Source organism: Urocitellus parryii, chromosome 9, assembly GCF_045843805.1.
Source record: "Urocitellus parryii isolate mUroPar1 chromosome 9, mUroPar1.hap1, whole genome shotgun sequence".
Lineage (NCBI taxonomy): Eukaryota > Metazoa > Chordata > Mammalia > Rodentia > Sciuridae > Urocitellus > Urocitellus parryii.
Window position 1 is genome coordinate 111,829,204 of NC_135539.1, and position 20,461 is coordinate 111,849,664.

Here is a 20,461-nt window from a genome sequence, read left to right on the forward strand (position 1 = left end):
GGCCCATTCATCTCGGCCAAACGCTGCCTGGCCAGCAGAGCCCGGCCCAGAGAGGTGGGGAGGAAGGAAGCTCCCTCCGGATTTTGTTTTAAGGCTGAAAGAAAACACTTTGGAGCAGCCGCCTGCGCGGGCTCCGGGCGGGGACTGCGGCGGGAACGCGGAGCCCCGGGCGGGGACTGCGGCACCTCGGCGGTTTCCCGAGCTCCGCCAGCACTGGGCAGCCGCCAACCCAAGGGGGGCCTCTGGCCCTACCCGCGACTCGGCCCCTGACCCCTGGCTGGAGCACCTCCCTGGACATCAAAAGGGATCAAAGCCGGAGAGGGACAAGCCACCCGGGCACAACTTTTCTTCCCTTCCCGCCCCTCCTCCCAGTTGTTTTGTTTTTGGTTACTAGCTTCTCTTGGCAGCAAAATGTTGGGGGGGTGGGGGGATCTGCAGGAAAAAGCCTGCTCCGCACGGGACATATCCAGGAAAACAATGTGGTCGGCAGAAGCAGGAAACCGGTTAGAGGCGAGAGTCGGAACCGGGAAAACCGGGGGATGGGGGACGGAAGGCAGCCGTTGCCTCCCCCAAAACCAGGGACGAGAGTGACTTTAATGCCATCCCCAACATTTTTTGTCACCCAAACCCAGGAATCCCAGATACCGCACCCAATCCCAGTCTGGGGGTGGGGAGAGATCTTTGCGAGGAGGTGCTGGAGGAGATACCTCCTAAGCCAAGGCCCGGGAGGCTGGAGGGAAACAGGCGGGAGCGCGGAGGCCGGCGTCTGGTTCCCTGTCTCGCCGCAGCGGGGACCCTCCCTCCTTGGCCGCCCCTTCCCTCCCTCTGGGCGCCAGGAGGAGGTTCCGCGAGTATCTTCCACTTCCCGGGGCCTTAGGAAGAGCCGCACTGAGAGAGGCAGAGAAGGAGTAGAGGCGGCGTGGTTCAGGCTGGCAGGAAGCGAGGAAGCAGTTGTGAGGTGGGGTCCTGAGGCTGGACGGGAGCCCGGAGACAACTAGAGCTGCATACGTTTGGAAAGCCGGGAGAGGGCTAGGAGAGGATGGTCTTGGGGGTGAGGGTCAGTTGGGAGACTTTGGTGGGCTGGGATGTTACGTGAAGTACAAGGATGTTAGCAACTCTGGTACCGAGAAGCGGGCCTGGGAACCGGAGTGGGTGAAGAGGAGCCCTTCGGAGTGGGCTAGGAGGGTAGGACCAGGAAAGAGCCCCGGAAGCTGTGTGGAACACCCATCCTTCTGAGTCCTGGTCCGTGACCTGGGCTTTCTGCCAGAGCTAGGAGACAGGGGAACAGGCCAGCCGATGGTCACCGGCTACGCCAATGACGGCTGCCCCAACGTGGACCCAGGCTGCCGGTGTGATGAAGAAAAGGGGAGGGGGCTGGATGCAGACTGCGCTCCGATAAGTAAGCCAGGACAGAATTTCAGGCAGTGTGGTGATGGGCGGAGAGACATGCAGTCCTGAGAAGTATTATGGGCTGTACTGGGAGATTTGGAGAGGGTCGGGGGCGAGGGGGGGGCGGGCTGAGGGATTCCAGGCGCGCCGCACAGCCAAGGCGATGCCGCGATCAGCATCCGCGCCCTCTCCTTCCCGCCCCAGCCCGGGTTTGTTCGGTCAGTGATCAAGCCTGGAAGTAGGGAAGGAGGAGGAGAGGGAAGGAGCCTTTACCTGGCTCTGACGCGACGGGTCTCGGGCCCCTGGCTCCACTTCCCACTCGGAGCTCTCCTCCCCTCTCTACCCCACCACCCGCTTCTACGCAGATCGGCCCCCCAGTCCCCTGAGGAGCCTCCGCCAACTCCGCAGGACCCCGCCGGGAAGCTGAACCCACCCCTTTACCAATCACCGCCCGCTTTCTATCGACCGATGGGGCATCCAGCCAATAAGAATAGCTGATCTCAAGACCAGGGACATGGGGAGGAGCCTACGAAACTTGGAGGTGTGACTAACACTCACTGCTGAGGCGTGGTCCCAGAGTAAGCTCCTCCCGGGGCTGTCGAACCCTAAAGTAGAAATGATGGGCGGTATTAAAATGGAACCGACTGCCAAACACAAACTCTTGAGAAAAGCCATGACCAATTGGACTGGGGTAGGGAGGAGGGGCGTTGGCGGGGAATTTTAGCCAATAGAGAGCAGAAGTAGGAGGGGACTGTAGAACATCTTCCAATAAAAAACGTAAAGGGGCGTGCCTTGCCACTCCACCAGGGCGGGAGGAGGGTTGGCCCGAACCTCCCGAAATCCACCAATGAGATGGGAGGCGGAGCCAAGCTTGGCCAACCAGAAAGCCTATCTGATCTCGGCACCGTTACTGGGGCGGGGCGTACGGTCTCCAAGCCATTGAGCTCTCATCAGAGGAAGGCCCGAGAGCTGCCAATGCGCGACTTGGGCGAACTCTACTTCTCCCAATCGGTGCGACGCGCTGGCAATTCAAACTGACAGCCGGAAAAAGCGGAAGAAGGAGCAAAAAACGACGTGTTCGGTGACAGACTACAGCTCCGAAAGAACCTAAAAAGCGACCCCTGCTCCACTTCACCAGCACCACGGCTCACTCAGGAGCAGCCGCTGTGGGAGACACCTGAGGGGACCGCGAGGGAGAACTGAGGGAGGGAGGACTCGAGAGACGGCGCGAGCGCGAGCACGCTGAGGGCCGGGGGTGCTGGGAGCCGAGCTTGCGGCCAAGCAGTGCTGAGAGTCGCGGAAGAACGGAGGATTGAGGAGAGCCAGGGTCCTCCCGGTGGAAAAGCTGAAGAGTTCTGAATCCTAGGAAGAGGTGGCGTGAGGGCAGAGGGAGGAAGTGGAGAGCTCCGCAGGAGTGGCTTAGGCTGGGAGAGGGACGTGGTTAGAGAGAAGCTTTAAATAAAAGAGACTGCTGGAGAAGCCTGAGGGAATTGCTGAAGGGGCGGGGGCTAAAGAGGAGAGGATCCTCGCAGACCGCACAAAGGGAAAGCTGATGACAAAGTTTCCCTGCAAACCCCACTCACCTCCTCCCCACCTCTAACGCCTCTCCCTTCTCCGAAAGTTAAAAGGAAGCCAAATTGTTGCCCCCACCCCATTCCCAATCAATAAATATTTCTTCTATCCTTCCACTGGGAAAACAGGAAAGGACTCTTTTCCTTCCCAATTTTAGGACTTATAAGAACTCGTGACTTGGTCTTTAGACTAAGGGGCTCAAAGTAGGAAGGCTATTGCTCTTATTTCCTTTTTCAAAACCCCGCACCTCATCCTTCGTGGGACGCTATGTCTACAAGCAGTTGTAGTTTCAAGGACCGATGCGTGTCCATCCTGTGTTGCAAATTCTGTAAACAAGTGCTCAGCTCTAGGGGCATGAAGGCTGTTTTGCTGGCTGATACTGACATAGACCTTTTCTCTACAGACATCCCTCCTACCAAGTAAGTCAAGCTAGTGGCGGGCAACGGTAGTCTTTAACTAAATGGGGAAAGTGTATGGCTTGGATCTCTGGGAGTCAACTAGGAGGTTATCATTTGATGTTCCAGCCACTCCCAAACGTCTGATGATCCCTTTGGAATATATCTAAGTGGGCAGACTGTCTGGACAAAGTCTGTGGTTTAGCCAAAGTGGTCAGTCCTGATGTAATGCTTCTAGTTCAATTAAGGTCACGTGGCTGCGCATCTCTCTTAAGTTGGATCCCTGGCTCAAGGCCCTGCATAACCTTCCTATCTTACTGAAACAATTTCGTAAGAAATTTTGACCTAGACTCAAAATAAATTCAGCAAGATTTTAAGTACTGTTGGAGAAAAGAAGTCACATAGGTGTTCATGTTTTTCCAGTTCATATTTTTCCAGTTTCACTATTATTTGCAACTGGCATACTGAGTCAACTCCCCAATATTCTTTTCTCAAATCTCTCTCTCCTCTTCCCCTAGTGAGAGACACCTAGATTTTTATGTGAGAAACGTGGAGACTTAGTCTTAAAATTATTTTTATTTCCCATAAAGCCTATTTTGGATATTATTGTTTGCATAATTGAACACTTTTAAAATTAGATTTCAGCGGTTTCCCACTTTTGAGTGAAGAGTCCTTAAAATTTCCTTCCTATATGGTAAAATAGCCATTTACTTGACTCAAATATACCTTTATCTAGCTCTAAAAGAATTTTTTTCTTTCCATGATCAATATATATGTGCCCTACATGATTTCCAAGATGATTATTATTTATTGAAACTTTTTATTAAGATGAAAGTAATTATTTAAAAATATTAATAGATAGCTATTCTTCAAATCTTTGGTTACAGACTTGGGAGAAAGCAGGCTAATAGCCCTAATTCTTTTTAAAAAGTTCATGATAATGACAAACTTTTAAAGTTTTTAAATATACCCAAATAAAGCTACAGGCTCTTCTGTAAACAAGTGCTCAGCCAAATTTCCCTGAATTGTTTAAGTATAATCACACTTAACTGCAAAGCCAAGAACTCATTTATTTCAGAGATAAATGGATTAATATTTTGAAACACCATTTGTTACTTAGATCTATTTTTTAAAAGAGTCTGTGTGTGCACCTGTGTGCTGCAAAAAAGAAGAAATTATTGTCTAGTGTTTTTTCTTTTTAGTAGCACATAGTTACAATTTTTAAATATTAACCTTTATAGCTTTTCAATAACTATGATAAGTAATAGGAGGACTCAGGTGAATTATTGAAGGTTAGACTATACTACAATAGAATCAGATCTTTTCTATTGTTTATTCTTCTTTGACAGAGTTATAATAAGTGATGGGTTAATGTGCTGAGAAATGAGTAAATCAATGAACGTGTAAGATTTTTAAATAGAAGCTTTGCCAGATGTTTATAATGAGCTTACAAATATTAACTAACTCTTACAAAATATATTATAATTCTACCTTAGAGTCTTGGTTCTTTGGGTTTATGAAATTTGTGCTAAATTGCAATTAAAAGTACATTTGCTATGAGAATGTATAGGAATTAGAACACTTGCATACTGTGGGAATGAAAAATTGTACATCTGATATGGAAAACAGCATGGTGGTTCCTTAAAAAATTAAACATAGAATTACCATATGAAGCCAGGTGCTGTGACACACGCCTATAATCCCAGTCTCTTGGGAGGCTGAGGCAGGAGGATTGCAAATTCAAAGCCAGCCTCAGCAAAAAATGAGGCACTAAGAAACTCAGTGAGACCCTGTCTCTAAATAAAATACAAAATAGGGCTGGGGATGTGGCTCAGTGGTGGCGTGCCCCTGAATTCAATCCCTGGTATCCCTCCCCCCCTCAAAAAAAAAGAAGTACTACAATATGATCCAGTAGTTCTACTTCTGAGTATCATACCTGAAAGAATTCAAAGCAGGATCTTGAAGAGGTATTTGCAGCACAGTCCTGTTCATAATAGCATTATTCACATTAGTAACAACCCAAATGTCCATTGATTCAACTAATGAAAGGATAAACCAAATTATACATGTATGTATGTATGTATGAATACACACACACACACACACACACACACACACATATATATATATATATATATATATATATATATATATATACACAATAGCATATTATTCAGCTTTGAAAGGAAGGAAATCCTGTCACTTGTTGCAAAATGGATGAACTGTGAGGACATTACCTTAGTAAGTGAAGTAAATCAGTCACAAAAGACAAATACTCTATGATTCCACTTATAAGAAGTATCTAAAGTAGTTGAATTTATGCAAAAAGATAACAGAATGGTAGTGGTCAAGAAATGAGGGGAAGGAAAATGAGGAGCTATTGTATAATAAGTTTAGTGCTTCAATTTTGCAAGATGAAAAAGATCCGGAGACTCTGTTGCACAACAATGTCACTATATTTAACATTTTGAACTATATACTTAAAAATTCATATGGTCAATTTTTTTCCACAAAGTTTTTTAAAGCATATTTGACTATAAACTTTTTCATTCCCCAGTGCAGTGGACTTCATTGGACGATGCTATTTCACCGAAATCTGCAAATGTAAACTTAAGGACATCGCGTGTTTAAAATGGTAATTTGTGGCACTATTCTAGATAGTCTAAGTTTGGAAGATGGATGTTGACAGCAAAGCACAGAGAAAGGTTCAGTGGACTGCAACGAACACTGATATAACCCATGCAATGAGCCATTGAAACACCATTTGTTACTTAGATCTATTTTTTAAAAGAGTCTGTGATACTTCACATTGGTATATGATTTTGTAATTTTTTTCAAAGTGCACTCACAAGTATTTGCTTTGTTTGTTTTTCCAAAATAAGACAATGTAGTTTAGAGGGAAATACTGGGAATTATAGTCATAAAAGTCATATTTGAGCTCTTGCCCTACCTTTACTCTCTATATGATCTTTTGTAAATTACTTAAACCTCTAAATCTCTGAACCCCTGTTTTCTTACTTAATTTCTATATTATTGAGATAGAAACTTAAATGTCTTCTATATTAACCCTATAAAGTTGTTGTGAAGATAAAATGAATTATGAATGTTAAAAGGCTTGATAAACTATAAATAAAACATAAAAGATAGCTACTACTTATATTTTGAGGTAGACAGATTTGTGTTATTATTCCTATTATAAAGAAAAATTGAGGTTTTCTCATTTTAATTGGGCTTGAATTACAAATTATAATCCTAATAATTTAAATAAGCAAACTGCTATATGCTAATGACTCTCTGAATTTGTTCTTTCAAACAATAATTATATTGAGTGCCTAACATTATTATAGGGACTGGAAACACAATAGTAATTGAGAGAGTCACTAGCCTGTGTTCATTCTATACTAGTGGGAAGATGATCAATCATTATGGTATTTAAATGAATAATATTTTTAACATGATGGGAAGTACTTCAGAGTAAATAAGAAGAAGAAGTGATAGAAAATAATATAAGTTGGGAAAGTAGGTGAGTTACTTTAGATATCATGGTCAGGGAAGCCATCTCATAAAGATGTCACATTGGAATTGAGTCCTGAAGAATGAGAAAGAGACAGGGGAAGAATGTTCTAGACAGAGGGAATAGCAAATGCAAAGAGCCCATGGCAAGAAGAAGCTTAACATGCTAAAGGAATAAAAAGATGATGGTCAGTATGACTGAGATGCAAGCATGGGGGGAGAACAGTATAAACAGGTTAAAGAACATAGATAATCTCGAGCAGTGTTGTCCAGTAGAAATACTAAAGTCATATATGTATTTAAATTTCTCTAGTAATATTTTTAAAAATTAAACAAGTGAAGTTAATTTTAACTTAAATATACATCATTATTTAAATATATATATTTTAATTAATCCAACATATCTAAGATATTATTGCAACTATAAACCACAAATTATTAATGAGACATTATACATTCTATTTTTTGTTCTTAGTCTTTGAAATCTGGTATACAGTTTACCCTTATAGCACATTTCAGTTTAGGCCAGCCACATTTCAAGTGCTCAATAGCCACATGGGGCTATTGTTTCAGACAGCACAGATCTTGACCTTGGTATGATTGTTTTTTTTCTTTTCTTTTGGCCTACAGGAAGTCATTGAAGGGGTTTTTAACAACGGAGAAAAATGATCTGATATAGTCTCGCTAGTACGTTAGTTCCGTGAGATTAAGAACTTAGTATAGAACTGGATTCCTAGTATAGAACAATACCTGGCATATAACAGGTGCTCAAAAAACATTATTTGAGTGAATGAATGAATGAATGGATAAATGAATAGAATAAAGCCATAGATTTACTCTGGCAATATAGTCTTACAAACAATTGTCAGCCCTGGTCCAAGAAAGGTTTTTGTTTTCATTTGTTTGCTTGTAAGCAAGTGATGATCAGAGAACATATTTTAAGTAGACTGGTACTTTAATGGTATTTTTTAAGGGTCTAGCGAAAGTGACTTACTCCCACATCTCACAGGATGACACCAAGCTCTAGAAGAATTTTTACAATTCAAGGCAGAAACAGTTATTTTAAGTACTAACTCAAACATTCCCTATTGGTCTGCTCTAGTATGTGACTAAGTAGTTTTTTAAAAATTGAGTGTGTGAGAAAGAGTGAGGTACTTATAATCAGCTGAATAATACTGAAGACAGTAAAAACTTTTTCCAACTTTCTCTAGAGGCTGAGGGTTTGCTTTATTTCTGAATTCCTTCAAAAAAAATGAAACTAAAATTAGAGCGACCATCTTGTGTTTGGTTTTCAGGGACTCATGCTGTCTTCCTACTCCTCCATCTGTTGAAACAGTTTTTAGGTGCTGGCATGGAACTAGAACATAGAAGAACCCAATTTGCCATGGTCCTGAGGACAGCAAAAAACTTTACCCACAGATCTGAGCATATTTAATATATTCTGTCTATATTGCTATACATCAATATGGGTACTTTACAGAACAAATCACAACCTTGTATTTGTACTTTACAGAACAAATCACATCCAGAAACTAGCTTCTGAAGGAAAAATTACACTAGCAAAGAAATTTTCACTTAACTTGCAGGCTATTTTCCCACTTGATAATAGTACTGCAGTCATTATTAGAGTTAATTCCAATCCCAAAGATCCTACCAGTAGCCGGTAATTTGGAAGAAATGGGGATCTAAATTATATGGTCTATTTACATTAGCACATAAAAATGCTTCTATGGACCAGATATTACATGGTATCTAATAACATTTACTTTTGTTTTTAGTGGGAACATTGTAGGTTATCATGTGATTGTTCCATGTAATTCCTGCCTTCTTTCCTGCAACAACGGACACTTCTGGATGTTTCACAGCCAGGCAGTTTATGGTATAAACAGACTTGACTCCACTGGTAAGAAACAATTAACTTAGGTGTCTCTGGAACATTTCTCTATCAGTAAACTGAGAACGACTCCCAATAGATCATTTCTGAATTCCTCCGAGACCTTCATGACTGGATTGGATCTGTTAGTGAAATTTTTTTTAACTTTTTTAAAAATATACCTTTATTTTATTTATTCGTTTTTATGTGGTGCTGAGGATCAAACGCAGCGCCCTGCACATGCCAGGTGAGCGCTCTACTACTCAGCCCCAGCCCCAGCCCCAGTTAGTGAAATTTTAATCATTTTCCCTTAGACATTCATTTATAAAGACTCTAGGTCAAAATTTATTGCCATTTCTATGTTTATCATTGTATGTAAGAACTTCCAACTTGGCTTGATTTCATGGTCTTTTTAAAGTAATATTTTAATTGCTCTAAACTACAACCTTGAAACATTCTGGCTCCAGAGAATTTTTGATTTTAGATTAAACAATCAATTGTGTGTGTGTGTGTATGTGTGTGTGTGTGTGTGTGTAAAGGAGATTTGGAGCAGTGTGGATGGAGAAGGAGGACTAGGCAATCTCTGTATTTGGTGATTCTTCAGGATAAAAATAGACATTCTGACATCTATATTACTAAGTTATGATAAAATTTTAGTCAATGGAAATATTTAACATCAAAGTGTTTTTTAATTATTTTAGTAAGAAAATATACTATCCATTCTTTTATTTTTTTGCCATCACACCCATCTTGTACTTTATTATTGTGATAATGTACAAAATATAAAGTTTGCTGTTTTAACACATCTTTAATATGTATAGTTCCATGGCATTTAGTACATTTATAGATGGGTATGGTTATATACCAACAAAATTATGTTTGTATACATCAGAGCTATATCCTCAGCCCTGATTTACTACCAATTCTTAAGGTAATCATATGATCCTTTTTATATTGTCCAGAGTCATTCATTTTGTTACAGAAATCATGTTCTCAATGTCTAATATCTATTTATATAACAAACCAAGTTGACATTAAGGAACTTGACATTCTAATTTGACACTAAAATGCTCCGGGTTCTCAATGTATAGTTTAGTCTTCTTTGGAACATAAGATATATATTTTTTTCTATTTTTAATTAACTTTTTCTTTGTTTTAATTAGTTATTTATGACAGTAGAATGCATTTATGCACTTTGATATATCATAAATAGATGGGATATAATGTTTCATTTTTCTGAGTGTACATGTTGCAGAATCATATTGGTCATGCAGTCACATATATGCATACAGTAATAATGTCTGTTTTATCTATTTTATTCTATTGTCTTTCCTATCCCCACATCCCCTCCCCTCCTCTCCCATCACTTCCCTCTACCTAATCTAAGGTAATGCTATTTTTCTCTAGTGCCCCCCACCTTATTGTGAATTAGCATCCACATATTAGAGAAAATATTTGGCTTTTGGTTTTGTGAGATTGGCTTATTTTGCTTAGCATGATGTTCTCCAACTCCATCCATTTACTGGCAAATGCCATAATTTCACTCTTCTTTAAAGCTGAGTAATATTCCATTGAGTATATATACTACATTTTCTTTATCCATTCATCTACTGAGGGATACATAGGTTGGTTCCATAGTTTAGCTACTGTGAATTGAGCTGCTATAGACATTGATGTGGCTGCATCACTACAGTATGCTGATTTTAAGTTCTTTGGGTATAAACCCAGGAGGGATAGCTGGGTCAAATGGTAGTTCCAATCCCAGTTTTCTAAAGAATCTCCAAATTGCTTTCCATAGATGTTGCACCAATTTGCAGTCCCACCAGCAATGTATGAGTGTACCTTTTTTCCCACATCCTCACCAACATTTATTATTTCCTGTATTCTTGATGATTGCCATTATGACAGGAACGAGATGAAATCTTCGTGTAGTTTTGATTTGCATTTCTCTAATTGCTAGAGATGTTGAATACTTTTTCATATATTTGTTGATTGATTGTATTTCTTCTGTGAAATGTCTGTTCAATTCTTTAGCCCTTTTATTGATTAAGCTATTTATTTTTTTAGTGGTAAGTTTTTGAGTTCTTTATATATCCTAGAGATTAATGCCTGTGATAAAGATTTTCTCCCAGTCTGTAGGCTATCCTCACGTTATTAATTGTTTCCTTTGCTGAGAAGAAACTTTTTAATTTGAATCCATGCCATTTATTGATTCTTAATTTTATTTCTTGCACTTTAGGAGTCTGGTTAAGGAAGTCAGCTCCTAGGCTGACATGGTGAAGATTTGGGCCTATTTTTTCTTCTATTAGGTGTAGGGTCTCTGTTCTAGTGCCTAAGTCTTTGATCTACTTTGAGTTGAATTTTGTACAGGGTGAGAAATAGAGGTTTAATTTCATTTTGCTACATATGGATTTCCAGTTTTGCCAGCACCATTTGTTGAATAGGCTATCTTTTCTCCAGTGAATGTTTTTGGCACCTTTGTCTAGTATGACATAACTGTTATTTATATGGGTTTGTCTCTGTGTCCTCTATTCTGTACCATTGGTCTATATTGGTGCCAATACCATGCCATTTTTGTTATTATAGCTCTGTAGTATAGTTTAAAGTAAGGTATTGTGATGCCTCCTGCTTCACTTTTCTAAGGATTGCTTTAGCTATTCTGGGTCTCTTATTTTTCCAAATAAATTTAATGATTGCTTTTTCTATTTGAATGAAGAATGTCATTGGGATTTTAATAGAATGCATTAAATCTGTATAATGCTTTTGGGTAATATGGCCATTTTGACAATATTAATTCTGCCTATCCAGAACATAAGAGATCTTTCCATCTTCTGAGGTTTTCTTCAATTTCTTTCTTTAGTGTTCTGTAGTTTTTATTGTAGAGGACTTTCACCTCTTTTGTTAGATTGATTCCCAGGTTGTTGTTGTTTTTTGTTTTGTTTTGTTTTGTTTTGTTTTGTTTGAGGCTATCGTGAGGGGTAGTTTTCTAATTTCTCTTCCAGTGGCTTCATCACTGATGTATAGGAATGCATTTGATTTATGGGTGTTGCTTTTATATCCTGCTACTTTGCTGAATTCATTTATTAGTTCTAAAAGTTCTCTGGTGGAATTTTTTGGATCTTCTAGATATAGAATCATGTCATCAGCAAATAGTGATAGTTTGAGTTCTTCTTTACCTATTTGTATCCCTTTAATTTTTTTCTTTTATCTAATTGCTCTGGCTAGAGTTTCAAGGATGATGTTGAATAGAAGTGGTAAAAGAGGACATCCTTGTCTTATTCCAGTTTTTAGAGGAAATACTTTCAATTTTTCTCCATTTAGAATGATGCTGGCCTAGGGCTTAGAATATGTAGCTTTTACAATGTTGAGGTATGTTCCTACCATCCCTAGTTTTTCTAGTGTTTTGAACATGAATGTGTGCTGTATTTTGTCAAATGCTTTTTCTGCATCTATTGAGATGATCATTATGATTTTTGTTTTTAAGTCTATTAATATGATGAATTACGTTTATTGATTTCTGAATGTTGAACCAACCCTGCATCCTGGGATAAACTCCACTTGGATCATGGTATGCTATCTTTTTAATATATTTTTGCACTTGCCAAAATTTTATTGAGAATTTTTGCATCTATGTTCTTCAGGAATATTGGTCTGAAGTTTTGTTTCCTTGATGTGTCTTTCTCTGGTTTTGGTATCAGGGTGATCATAGAATGAGTTTGGAAGGGTTCCTTCCTTTTCTATTTCATGGAATACTTTAAGGAGTATTGGTGTTAATTCTTCTTTGAAAGTTGTAGAACTCGGCTGAGAATCCATCTGGTCCTGGGCTTTTCTTGGTTGGTAGGCTTTTGATTGCATTTTCTATTTCATTACTTGAAATTGATCTGTTTAAATCATTATGACCTCATTCAGTTTGGGTAGGTCATATGACTCTAGAAATTTGTCAATGTCTTCAATATTTTCTATTTTCTATTATTAGAGTATAAATTTTCAAAATAGTTTCTAATTATCATCTGTATTTCAGATATGTCTGTTTTGATATTTCCTTCTTCATCTTGTATTTTAGTAATTTGAGTGTTCTCTCTTTTTCTCTTTGTTAGCATGGCCAGGGGTTTATCTATTTTATTTATTTTTTTCAAAGAACCAACTTTTTTGTCAATTTTTTTTCATAGCTTCTTTTGTTTCGATTTCATTGATTTTAGCTCTGATTTTAATTATTTCCTGTCTTCTACTGCTTTTGCTGTTGATTTGTTCTTTTTCTAGGGCTTAGACACATAGTGTTAGGTCATTTATTTGTTGACTTTTTATTCTTTTAATAAATACACTCAATGCAATAAACTCTCCTCTTAGTGCTACCTTCATAGTGTCCCAGAGATTTTGATTTGTTGTATCAGTGTTCTTATTTACCTCTAAGAATTTTTTTTATTTCATCCTTCATTTCTTCTACTATCCACTCATCATTTAATTGTGTATTATTTAGTCTCCATTTGTTACAGTAGCTTGTATTTTTTATTTTATCATTGATTTCTAATTTCATTCCATTGTGGTCTGATAGAATGTAAGGTATTATCTCTGGGTTTTTTTTTTTTTTTTTTTTTGTATTTACTAAGAGTTGCTTTGTGGCATAAGATATTGTCTATTTTAGAGAAGGAGCCATGTGAGGCTGAGAAGAAAGTATATTTGCTTATTGATGGATGAAATATTCTATATATGTCTGTTAAGTATAAATTATTGATTGTATTATTTAGTTCTATAGTTTCCTTGTTTAGTTTTTGTTTAGAAGATCTGTCCAGTAGTGAGAGAGATGTGCTAAAGTCACCCAGTATTATTGTATTGTGGTCTAATTGACTCTTAAAATCAAGAAGGATTTGTTTGATGTACATAGGTACTCCATTGTTTGGGGCATAAATATTTATAATTTTTATATCCTGCTTATATATACTTCCCTTAAGAAGTATGAAATGTCCTTCTTAGTCTCTTCTGATTAACTTTGGTTTGAAGTCTATTTTATCTGAGAATGGAAACCCCTGCTTATTTACCCAATACATATGAGTGATAGGTTTTTTCCCATCAGCCTGTGGATGTCTGCCCGTAAGGTGAATCACTTGAAGGCAGCATATTATTGGGTCTTGCTTTTTAATCCAATTTTTCAATTAATGTCTTTTGATTGATAAGTTTAGGTTGTTAACATTCAAGGTTATTATTGAGATATGATTTGTATTCCCTGTCATTTTGATATATTTCTGGTTTTTGATTTAGTGTAGATCCTCTCTTTGCTGGTTTTCACTTCATCTTCATGGAATATTCTGTTTTGAATGCTCTGTAATGTAGGTTTTCTAGTTGTGAATTCTTTTCATTTTTGTTTATCATGGATTTTTAAAATTTAATCTTCAAATCTGAAACTTACTTTTGCTGGATATAAAATTCTTGATTGGCATCCATTTTCTTTCAGAGCTTGAAATATATCATTCCTCAAAGCTAGGAATAATATATTATTCCTCAAAGCTAGGGTCTGGGTTGAGAAATCAATTGAAATCTATACGTAATTTGATTTTCTTTCCCTTCTCATAGCCTTTAAGATTTTATCTTTATTCTGTTGTTAGTCATTCTCATTATAATGTGTCTAGGTGTGGGTTTTTTTGTAATTTTGTACATTTGTACTCTTGTGTTTGACTTTCCATTCTATTCTTTAGGTTTGGGAAATTTTCTGCTATTTTATCATTGAAAAGATTGTGCATTCCTTTGGTTTGTATCTCTGCTCCATCATCTATTCTGATAACTCTTAAATTTGGTCTTTTCATATTATCTCGTAATTCTTGGATGTTCTGTTCATGGTTTCGTACCATCTTCTCTGCATGGTCAACTCTACTTTCAAGATTATATTTTGTCTTCATTGTCTGACATTCTGTCTTCCAAGTGGTCTAATCTGTTCCTGATGCTTTCTATTGAATTTATAACTTTGTTTACTGATTCCTTCATTTTGAAGATTTCTGCTTTTTTTCCCACAATCTCTCTTTATTGAAGTGGTCTTTCATTTCCTATATTTTTTCTTTGATTTCACTCCTTATACTATTCTTTACTTCACACATCAATTTAACTATGTACTATCTGAACTCCTTCTTGGACATTTTTTTCTACTGTGTTATGAGTGGTTTCTGTTGCTGAAGCATCTTGGTTTGTTTGGGGCACTTTATTCCCTTGTTTTTTCATGTTGTTAGTGTGTTTTCCCATCTAGAAGTATGGATCTACAGTTCTAGGGCTGTAGCTCAGTGGCAGAGTGCTTGCCTTGGGCGAGGAGGCACTTGGTTTGATCCTCAGCACCACATAAAAAATACACAAATAAAATAAAGGCATGCTGTCCATCTACAACTACAAAAAAGTATGGATCTAAGTCAGGATAAATTCTACCCTATAAACCTATGGTGTCCCTGAAGGTTTCCAGCACTTCGCCTTTACTAGTAAGACCAGTATCAACAGCACCCAGTGTAAACAATATATAGCCTTAATTTTTTTTTTTTTTTTTTTAGCCTTAATCTTAACAGCTCCCACTAAGGTGTCTGCTGCTTCTCGTATTAAACCAAAATGATGAGTTCAATAATTATCTATAATACAATCAGAAAATTTGTTAAAACGGTTTAGAATTTCAAATGGTGGATGAGACAACAGAGGTAGTACAGTATGCGATATTTGCAAGGGAGGAAGAGAGAAACTAGAAGTAAAAATTCACAGGAAGGGTGGAAGAGGAGATGACAGAGATTGACTGTTGTTGGAGCAACGTTGGAAAGAAAACAGACAAGAGAGGGGAAGAATATAAACAAAGAGAAAAAATTAAAGACACACAAATACAATAAAAATGCAAAACACCATTCATATATGATTGTCCTCCACACACTGATGCATAAAAAACATCCTGTTCCAAATATGGCAGAGAGATTAGCAAACCGAAAAATAAAATAAAATAAATCTTGCTGGAATGTTGAACTGTCTCTGTCAGCGTTCAACAGTTTCTCAGCCCTGTCTCTGATGTCTCTTGGGATCACCGAACCCAGATCAGCCCTCACAAACCCATTTCTTTATCCCACCAATCTGGGCTTCAGATACCTCAGGCTGGGCCAGGCTGCAGTCCCAAGATCTCAATGCTGCTCCTACTTGCAGAGAGACCACCAGGGATACACTCATGCAAAGGAGCAATCCTGAGATGCAGCAGCAAGATAACAGCCACCAGCACGCCCCGCAGAAAGACCCCAGGCTCCTCCAAATCCACAGGCACCCCCACACTGGACCTGCAAGTCCCTGCAGGAGTCCCCAGACAGAGGCTCATGTGGTGGTAAACCTGCTGGCATCTGGGCCCCAGGCCCTGGCTGGTGTCCCTTAATGGGTGCAACCAACCTGGAATATCCCCAGAAACAGTCCTCTAGGCTGGGGTAGCAGCGGTATTGGCAGTGGTTGTTGGCAGCAGGCAGCGCAGCTGCAGGGGCACATGCAGTTGCAACTGTTGGGACAGCAGGCCATCTCTGGGGTCAACAGCAGTGTCGGCTTTAGTTGCATCTGAGCCAACAGTGTCTTCTGTGGCAGCAACACCCAAAAAGAAGACCTCCAGGCAACCTCATGCTGGCAGCAGCGGAATCAGAGGCAGCACCAATGGGGTAGTGGTGCAGGTGGCAGTTGATTTCTGGTTCAGCAGCAGAGACCATGGAGGTAACTTCAGAAGTAGCCTTGAAGGTAATCGAGGCAACAAAGTCTGGCCTCCGCAGCAGCGGTGGTAGTGGCACCTGCAACCTCGGCACCTACCAGATGTATTTTCTTTTTAAAATATAAATTATTTCCCCTCATAGACCAAAAGATCATGAATTGCAAGCTATATTGTCATAATGGGTGCAACTATGTGCAACCATCCTGCAGTATCCCCAGAAGCAGTTTATGCTTGGGTTTTTAATACACTGACTTTTTTTTTTTTTTTTCCAAATCAGTTGGGACTCAACTATAGCTCTTAATTCAGCAATTGGCAGTCTTAAGACTCTATGTGTTAAGAAGGCCATTTTCTAGCAAGGACTTCTCTTAACTCCCCTAAATAGGATATAGGTTTCTAATTTAGTATTTTCTTTATATATTTGTGTTGCTCATGGGACATGTTACAGGACGTCTCTGCTTTGATATTGTTTTTCCTGCTTCACAGGATTCAAAACACAGGGTGGAGATTTTTCAATTTTGATTTACTTTTAATATTGGTCAATTTTTCAAAGATAAAAGCCCAGCATTCTTTCATTCACACTGAATCTAATCCATGAGAAACAGATGTATCACAGGATTTCCTTCCTCCCTTCTTAACAGAGAAAGGAAGGTGGCACTTCTGTCAGATTCAATCTCTAAGTTTATTTTTTCTCTTTTGAACCAGTTGTGCTGAGCTGCTTCATGGCTCTGAGTATTGACTCCAAGAATATCAAACTTCTCCTTTGTAACACTAATATTGTGATTTTAAAGAAAGATTTTCTAGATGTTTGGTATAAAAGAGGATTTCTAATGGCATTGGAACTGTCCTTGAATCACCTGAAACAATAACATCAAAGGAATACATACACAAGTTTTATAAAATTCTAAAATGTTTAGACTAAAAACAATTCCAGGAGAGACCTGGAATTCTAGGTCTCTTCACATACTTCAGGCTAGCTTCACAGATTTGATTTCCCAGAATTTTCCCAAAGAGGCTTGGAAAATCTCAGCCCAGCTTCCCTAGAAATTAGGCAAATGTTCCCAAGGGCAAAGTGGCTTCAGCTCTCCACTTTATCTTTATGGCTAATTTTCACTTAGATTTTGTCTTGCAATTCCTTGCAATCCTGTCAGTTCTTTAAATGTCATACTACCAGAACCAGAATACCATTCATTCTTAGGGATAAAGGTGGATGGAGGGGTGTTTTTTTTAAAATAATAAGAAATTCAAACACAAAATAAATGCAAAAATAACATGGTTGACATCAGTGTACCCACTTGCTTCAATTACATGCTAATTTCTTACCTGATTAGATTCCAGTATCTCTTTCAGACAGGCAGTTTATTTATTTTTTTTCACTTTTTCATCAATATAAATACCTATCTTTGTATATGTTGCCTTGGGTACATGTGCAAAATGGGCAACAAAAAGAAGGGATGAGTGGTAGGCTATATTTGAAACATTTTTTTTTAATTCACATCATGGAATACTCTATAGAGGTTAAAGGAGCTAAATCTATACATATCAAACAGGAAAACCTCAGAAATACAATGAATGATAAAAACAAGTTAGAAAAATATACAGAAAAATACCTTTCTATAAAAATTTTAGGTACACAAAACAATAATATATATTTTTTATGATTGTATACATTTGTTGTAAAAATAGTAAAACCATTCTTAGGGTACTGGTAGAGTTGGGAGCTCAATTCAAACCAAAACTTCATTCCATTCTACCATGTGGCCACTGTCTCTGTGTAGAGTGGGTGTCCCCAGATGTTGGATCTTCCTTGTGTTCACACTTGCAACTTGACAGTTTGAGATTTGCTTTTCTCATGGAACTTCATTGGCTCTCCTAGAGGTCATTTTCCCCCACCTCTTCAATTTAGTACTTTGAAGCTATAATATGGTACATGCCCTGGTAAAAAAACCTTCTCATTATCCTTAATATGCTTGGTCTTGTCCTATATACTGTGCTAGATTCTTCAATCTCAAATCCATTCTTTTGAAATAAGATCTTAGATTGTTCTTTTGTTGATTAGTTTGACTATTGAAACCTGGTTCTAAAGTTTACAGCTCTGCCTTACTGCCTCTAAACTAAAGCCCACCTACTTCAAGGATTGCGGTTCATATAACTGGATCCAAAAATGTTGCCTATTTTTTTTTAAGTCAGTAAAATGGCACTAGCTACTGCTATGCTTATAGAAGAGATAAAGGAGACTTCTTCAGGACTTTTCCCTGTACCCTCCAAAGAGGAACTTATTGTAAAAGAAGCACAAGATTTCTGCTCTTAAAAATCATTAAAATAGATTAGAAAATTATCAGTATAAAGTGGTATGGCATAATATAGCTAGAATTCAAAATTCTTTTGAATTTTAAGATTCTAAAATTCAAGTTTTTGCTTAAAAGGGATTGAAGAATATTTATATCCTAGATGGATAATATAAGACAATTTTATTTGTAGTGTGTGCTTTAATAGCTATTTATTGCTAACACTGGTTTATCTAAGCATGTTAACATATAAAGTTTCATAAATCATGTTCTGCATATAATATTAGTGAGCACTAAAAAATTTTATGGCCTTCTATTTTCAGGTGTAAACTTCCTGCTTTGGGGCAATTTGCCAGAGATAGAAGAGAGTACAGATGAAGATGTGTTAGATATCTCAGCAGAGGAGTGTATTCGATGAATGGAATTATGACATATGTGTAATATTTTTTTCATATTTAAAATATGTTAATGGATCAACTTTAAAACTGTAGTGAGGATTTACTACTGATTTTCTCTCTTCCTCCCTTTCTTTCTTCTCTTTTAAAACAAAAAGGGGCATTTGTTGATTTATTTATTCGCTGTCTCAAATTAATTACCTCAGTTTAATTTAAGCCAATGAAGTTATTCTTTTCTTCTACTTTTACTTCTTCCTCTCTTCTACTACTTCTGTCTGGTATAAGTGTATTCTTAATTTCAGATAAAATATTCTTTTTACATGTCACTCAGCTACCTCCCGATCTAAAGAAGTTTTTCTTACAGCTTGATGCCATATATCAATGATTTTTACATTCCTGACTAAAGGGCTTTAGTATCCACTCATATCAAATACACATGTATCAGACTCATCTAAGTATTAAGAGGGAGTTTAAAAAAAAGCAAGCTATTAGGTTTCCATGGGTACTGGTTAGCATATGTGATAACTGTTTTAATGTGAAGAAAAACTTATGAATCAGCTTATAGAATAAATTAAAACTTTAAAATATATGGAAAAATCCTTTTGATCCGTTGGCATGTTGTTAGATAAATGAGTTTTTAAAAAAATTATCAATATATACTGTTTACTGATGTTATTTATTTACATTCTCCTAAAGCCATTATGGATATTGTATTATGAAAGCCAGATAAACTGAACCTTAGTCTTTATGTTTTCCTATTCCCTAGGGATTTTTCTATGAATAGCAAATTTTAGATGAGTAGTGTTTGTCCAAACCCTAATATGGAAAGAAGCTTAAGCCACCGTGTATTATAAAGATTTTTTTTTCATTGTTTGTTGTTTTTAAAAATTGTATTCAGAGCCACACAGAAATAGGAAACTGGGATAATGTGGATTCTGGTTTTATGTAAAGCTAAAATCAATGTGTCTCCTTAACTAATATCTTAGTTGCAGGTATTTTGTCAATAATGGTACCAAAGAAGACTTAATTGGAGTTTTGTAAATAAAGTTGGTTCTAAAAATGACCGTCCTTTCTTTAATTTTTTATTGTAACCACTTATCATACCCCAAAATATAGAGGGACAGTATATACAATCTAGAATATAAGGGCTAATGTTTATTGAGTACTGACTCTGTGCCAGACACTAATCTAAGTGCTTTCCATATTTAATTCACATATTCCACAAATAAACCCATGAGATAGGCACTATTATTATTTCTTTTTCACTGATAAAACAGGTGAGACATACATAAAGTAACTTATCTGAGGTCATATAACCGGTCAGAGGTGTGGACAGACTCAGACAGACT

At 38.1% G+C, this 20,461-nt stretch overlaps 2 protein-coding genes across 4 annotated transcripts in view; one reads left to right on the top strand and one right to left on the bottom strand.

Moving 5' to 3' along the window:
• Srgap2 (SLIT-ROBO Rho GTPase activating protein 2) overlaps window positions 1–1,749 on the bottom strand; it is a 240,927-nt gene extending 239,178 nt beyond the window's left edge. For both annotated transcript variants that reach the window (XM_026387464.2, XM_026387465.2), the window contains exon 1: window positions 1,663–1,749. The gene's annotated coding sequence lies outside the window, so the exon portion shown is untranslated. The remainder of the gene's footprint in view (window positions 1–1,662) is intronic.
• A 1,479-nt stretch (window positions 1,750–3,228) lies between these two features.
• Window positions 3,229–19,135, top strand: Fam72a (family with sequence similarity 72 member A). Of its 2 annotated transcripts, none has more exons than XM_026387467.1 (4): window positions 3,229–3,380; window positions 5,914–5,991; window positions 8,648–8,772; window positions 19,041–19,135. In XM_026387467.1, the coding sequence occupies exons 1-4, from the start codon at window positions 3,229–3,231 to the stop codon at window positions 19,133–19,135; spliced, it is 450 nt and encodes a 149-aa protein (XP_026243252.1). The 2 variants fall into 2 exon arrangements, with proteins under 2 accessions (XP_026243252.1, XP_026243253.1); XM_026387468.1 differs by having other exon boundaries at window positions 3,229–3,266.
• Window positions 19,136–20,461: the final 1,326 nt, after the last annotated feature.

What these genes read in the sequence shown, in the direction of transcription:
- Fam72a (XM_026387467.1), top strand. Translation starts at nt 3,229, where the DNA reads ATGTCTACAAGCAGTTGTAGTTTCAAGGACCGATGCGTGTCCATCCTG. An exon ending in ACAGACATCCCTCCTACCAA is followed by an intron (nt 3,381 to 5,913) that starts GTAAGTCAAGCT and finishes TTCATTCCCCAG; the next exon opens with TGCAGTGGACTTCATTGGAC. An exon ending in GACATCGCGTGTTTAAAATG is followed by an intron (nt 5,992 to 8,647) that starts GTAATTTGTGGC and finishes TTTTGTTTTTAG; the next exon opens with TGGGAACATTGTAGGTTATC.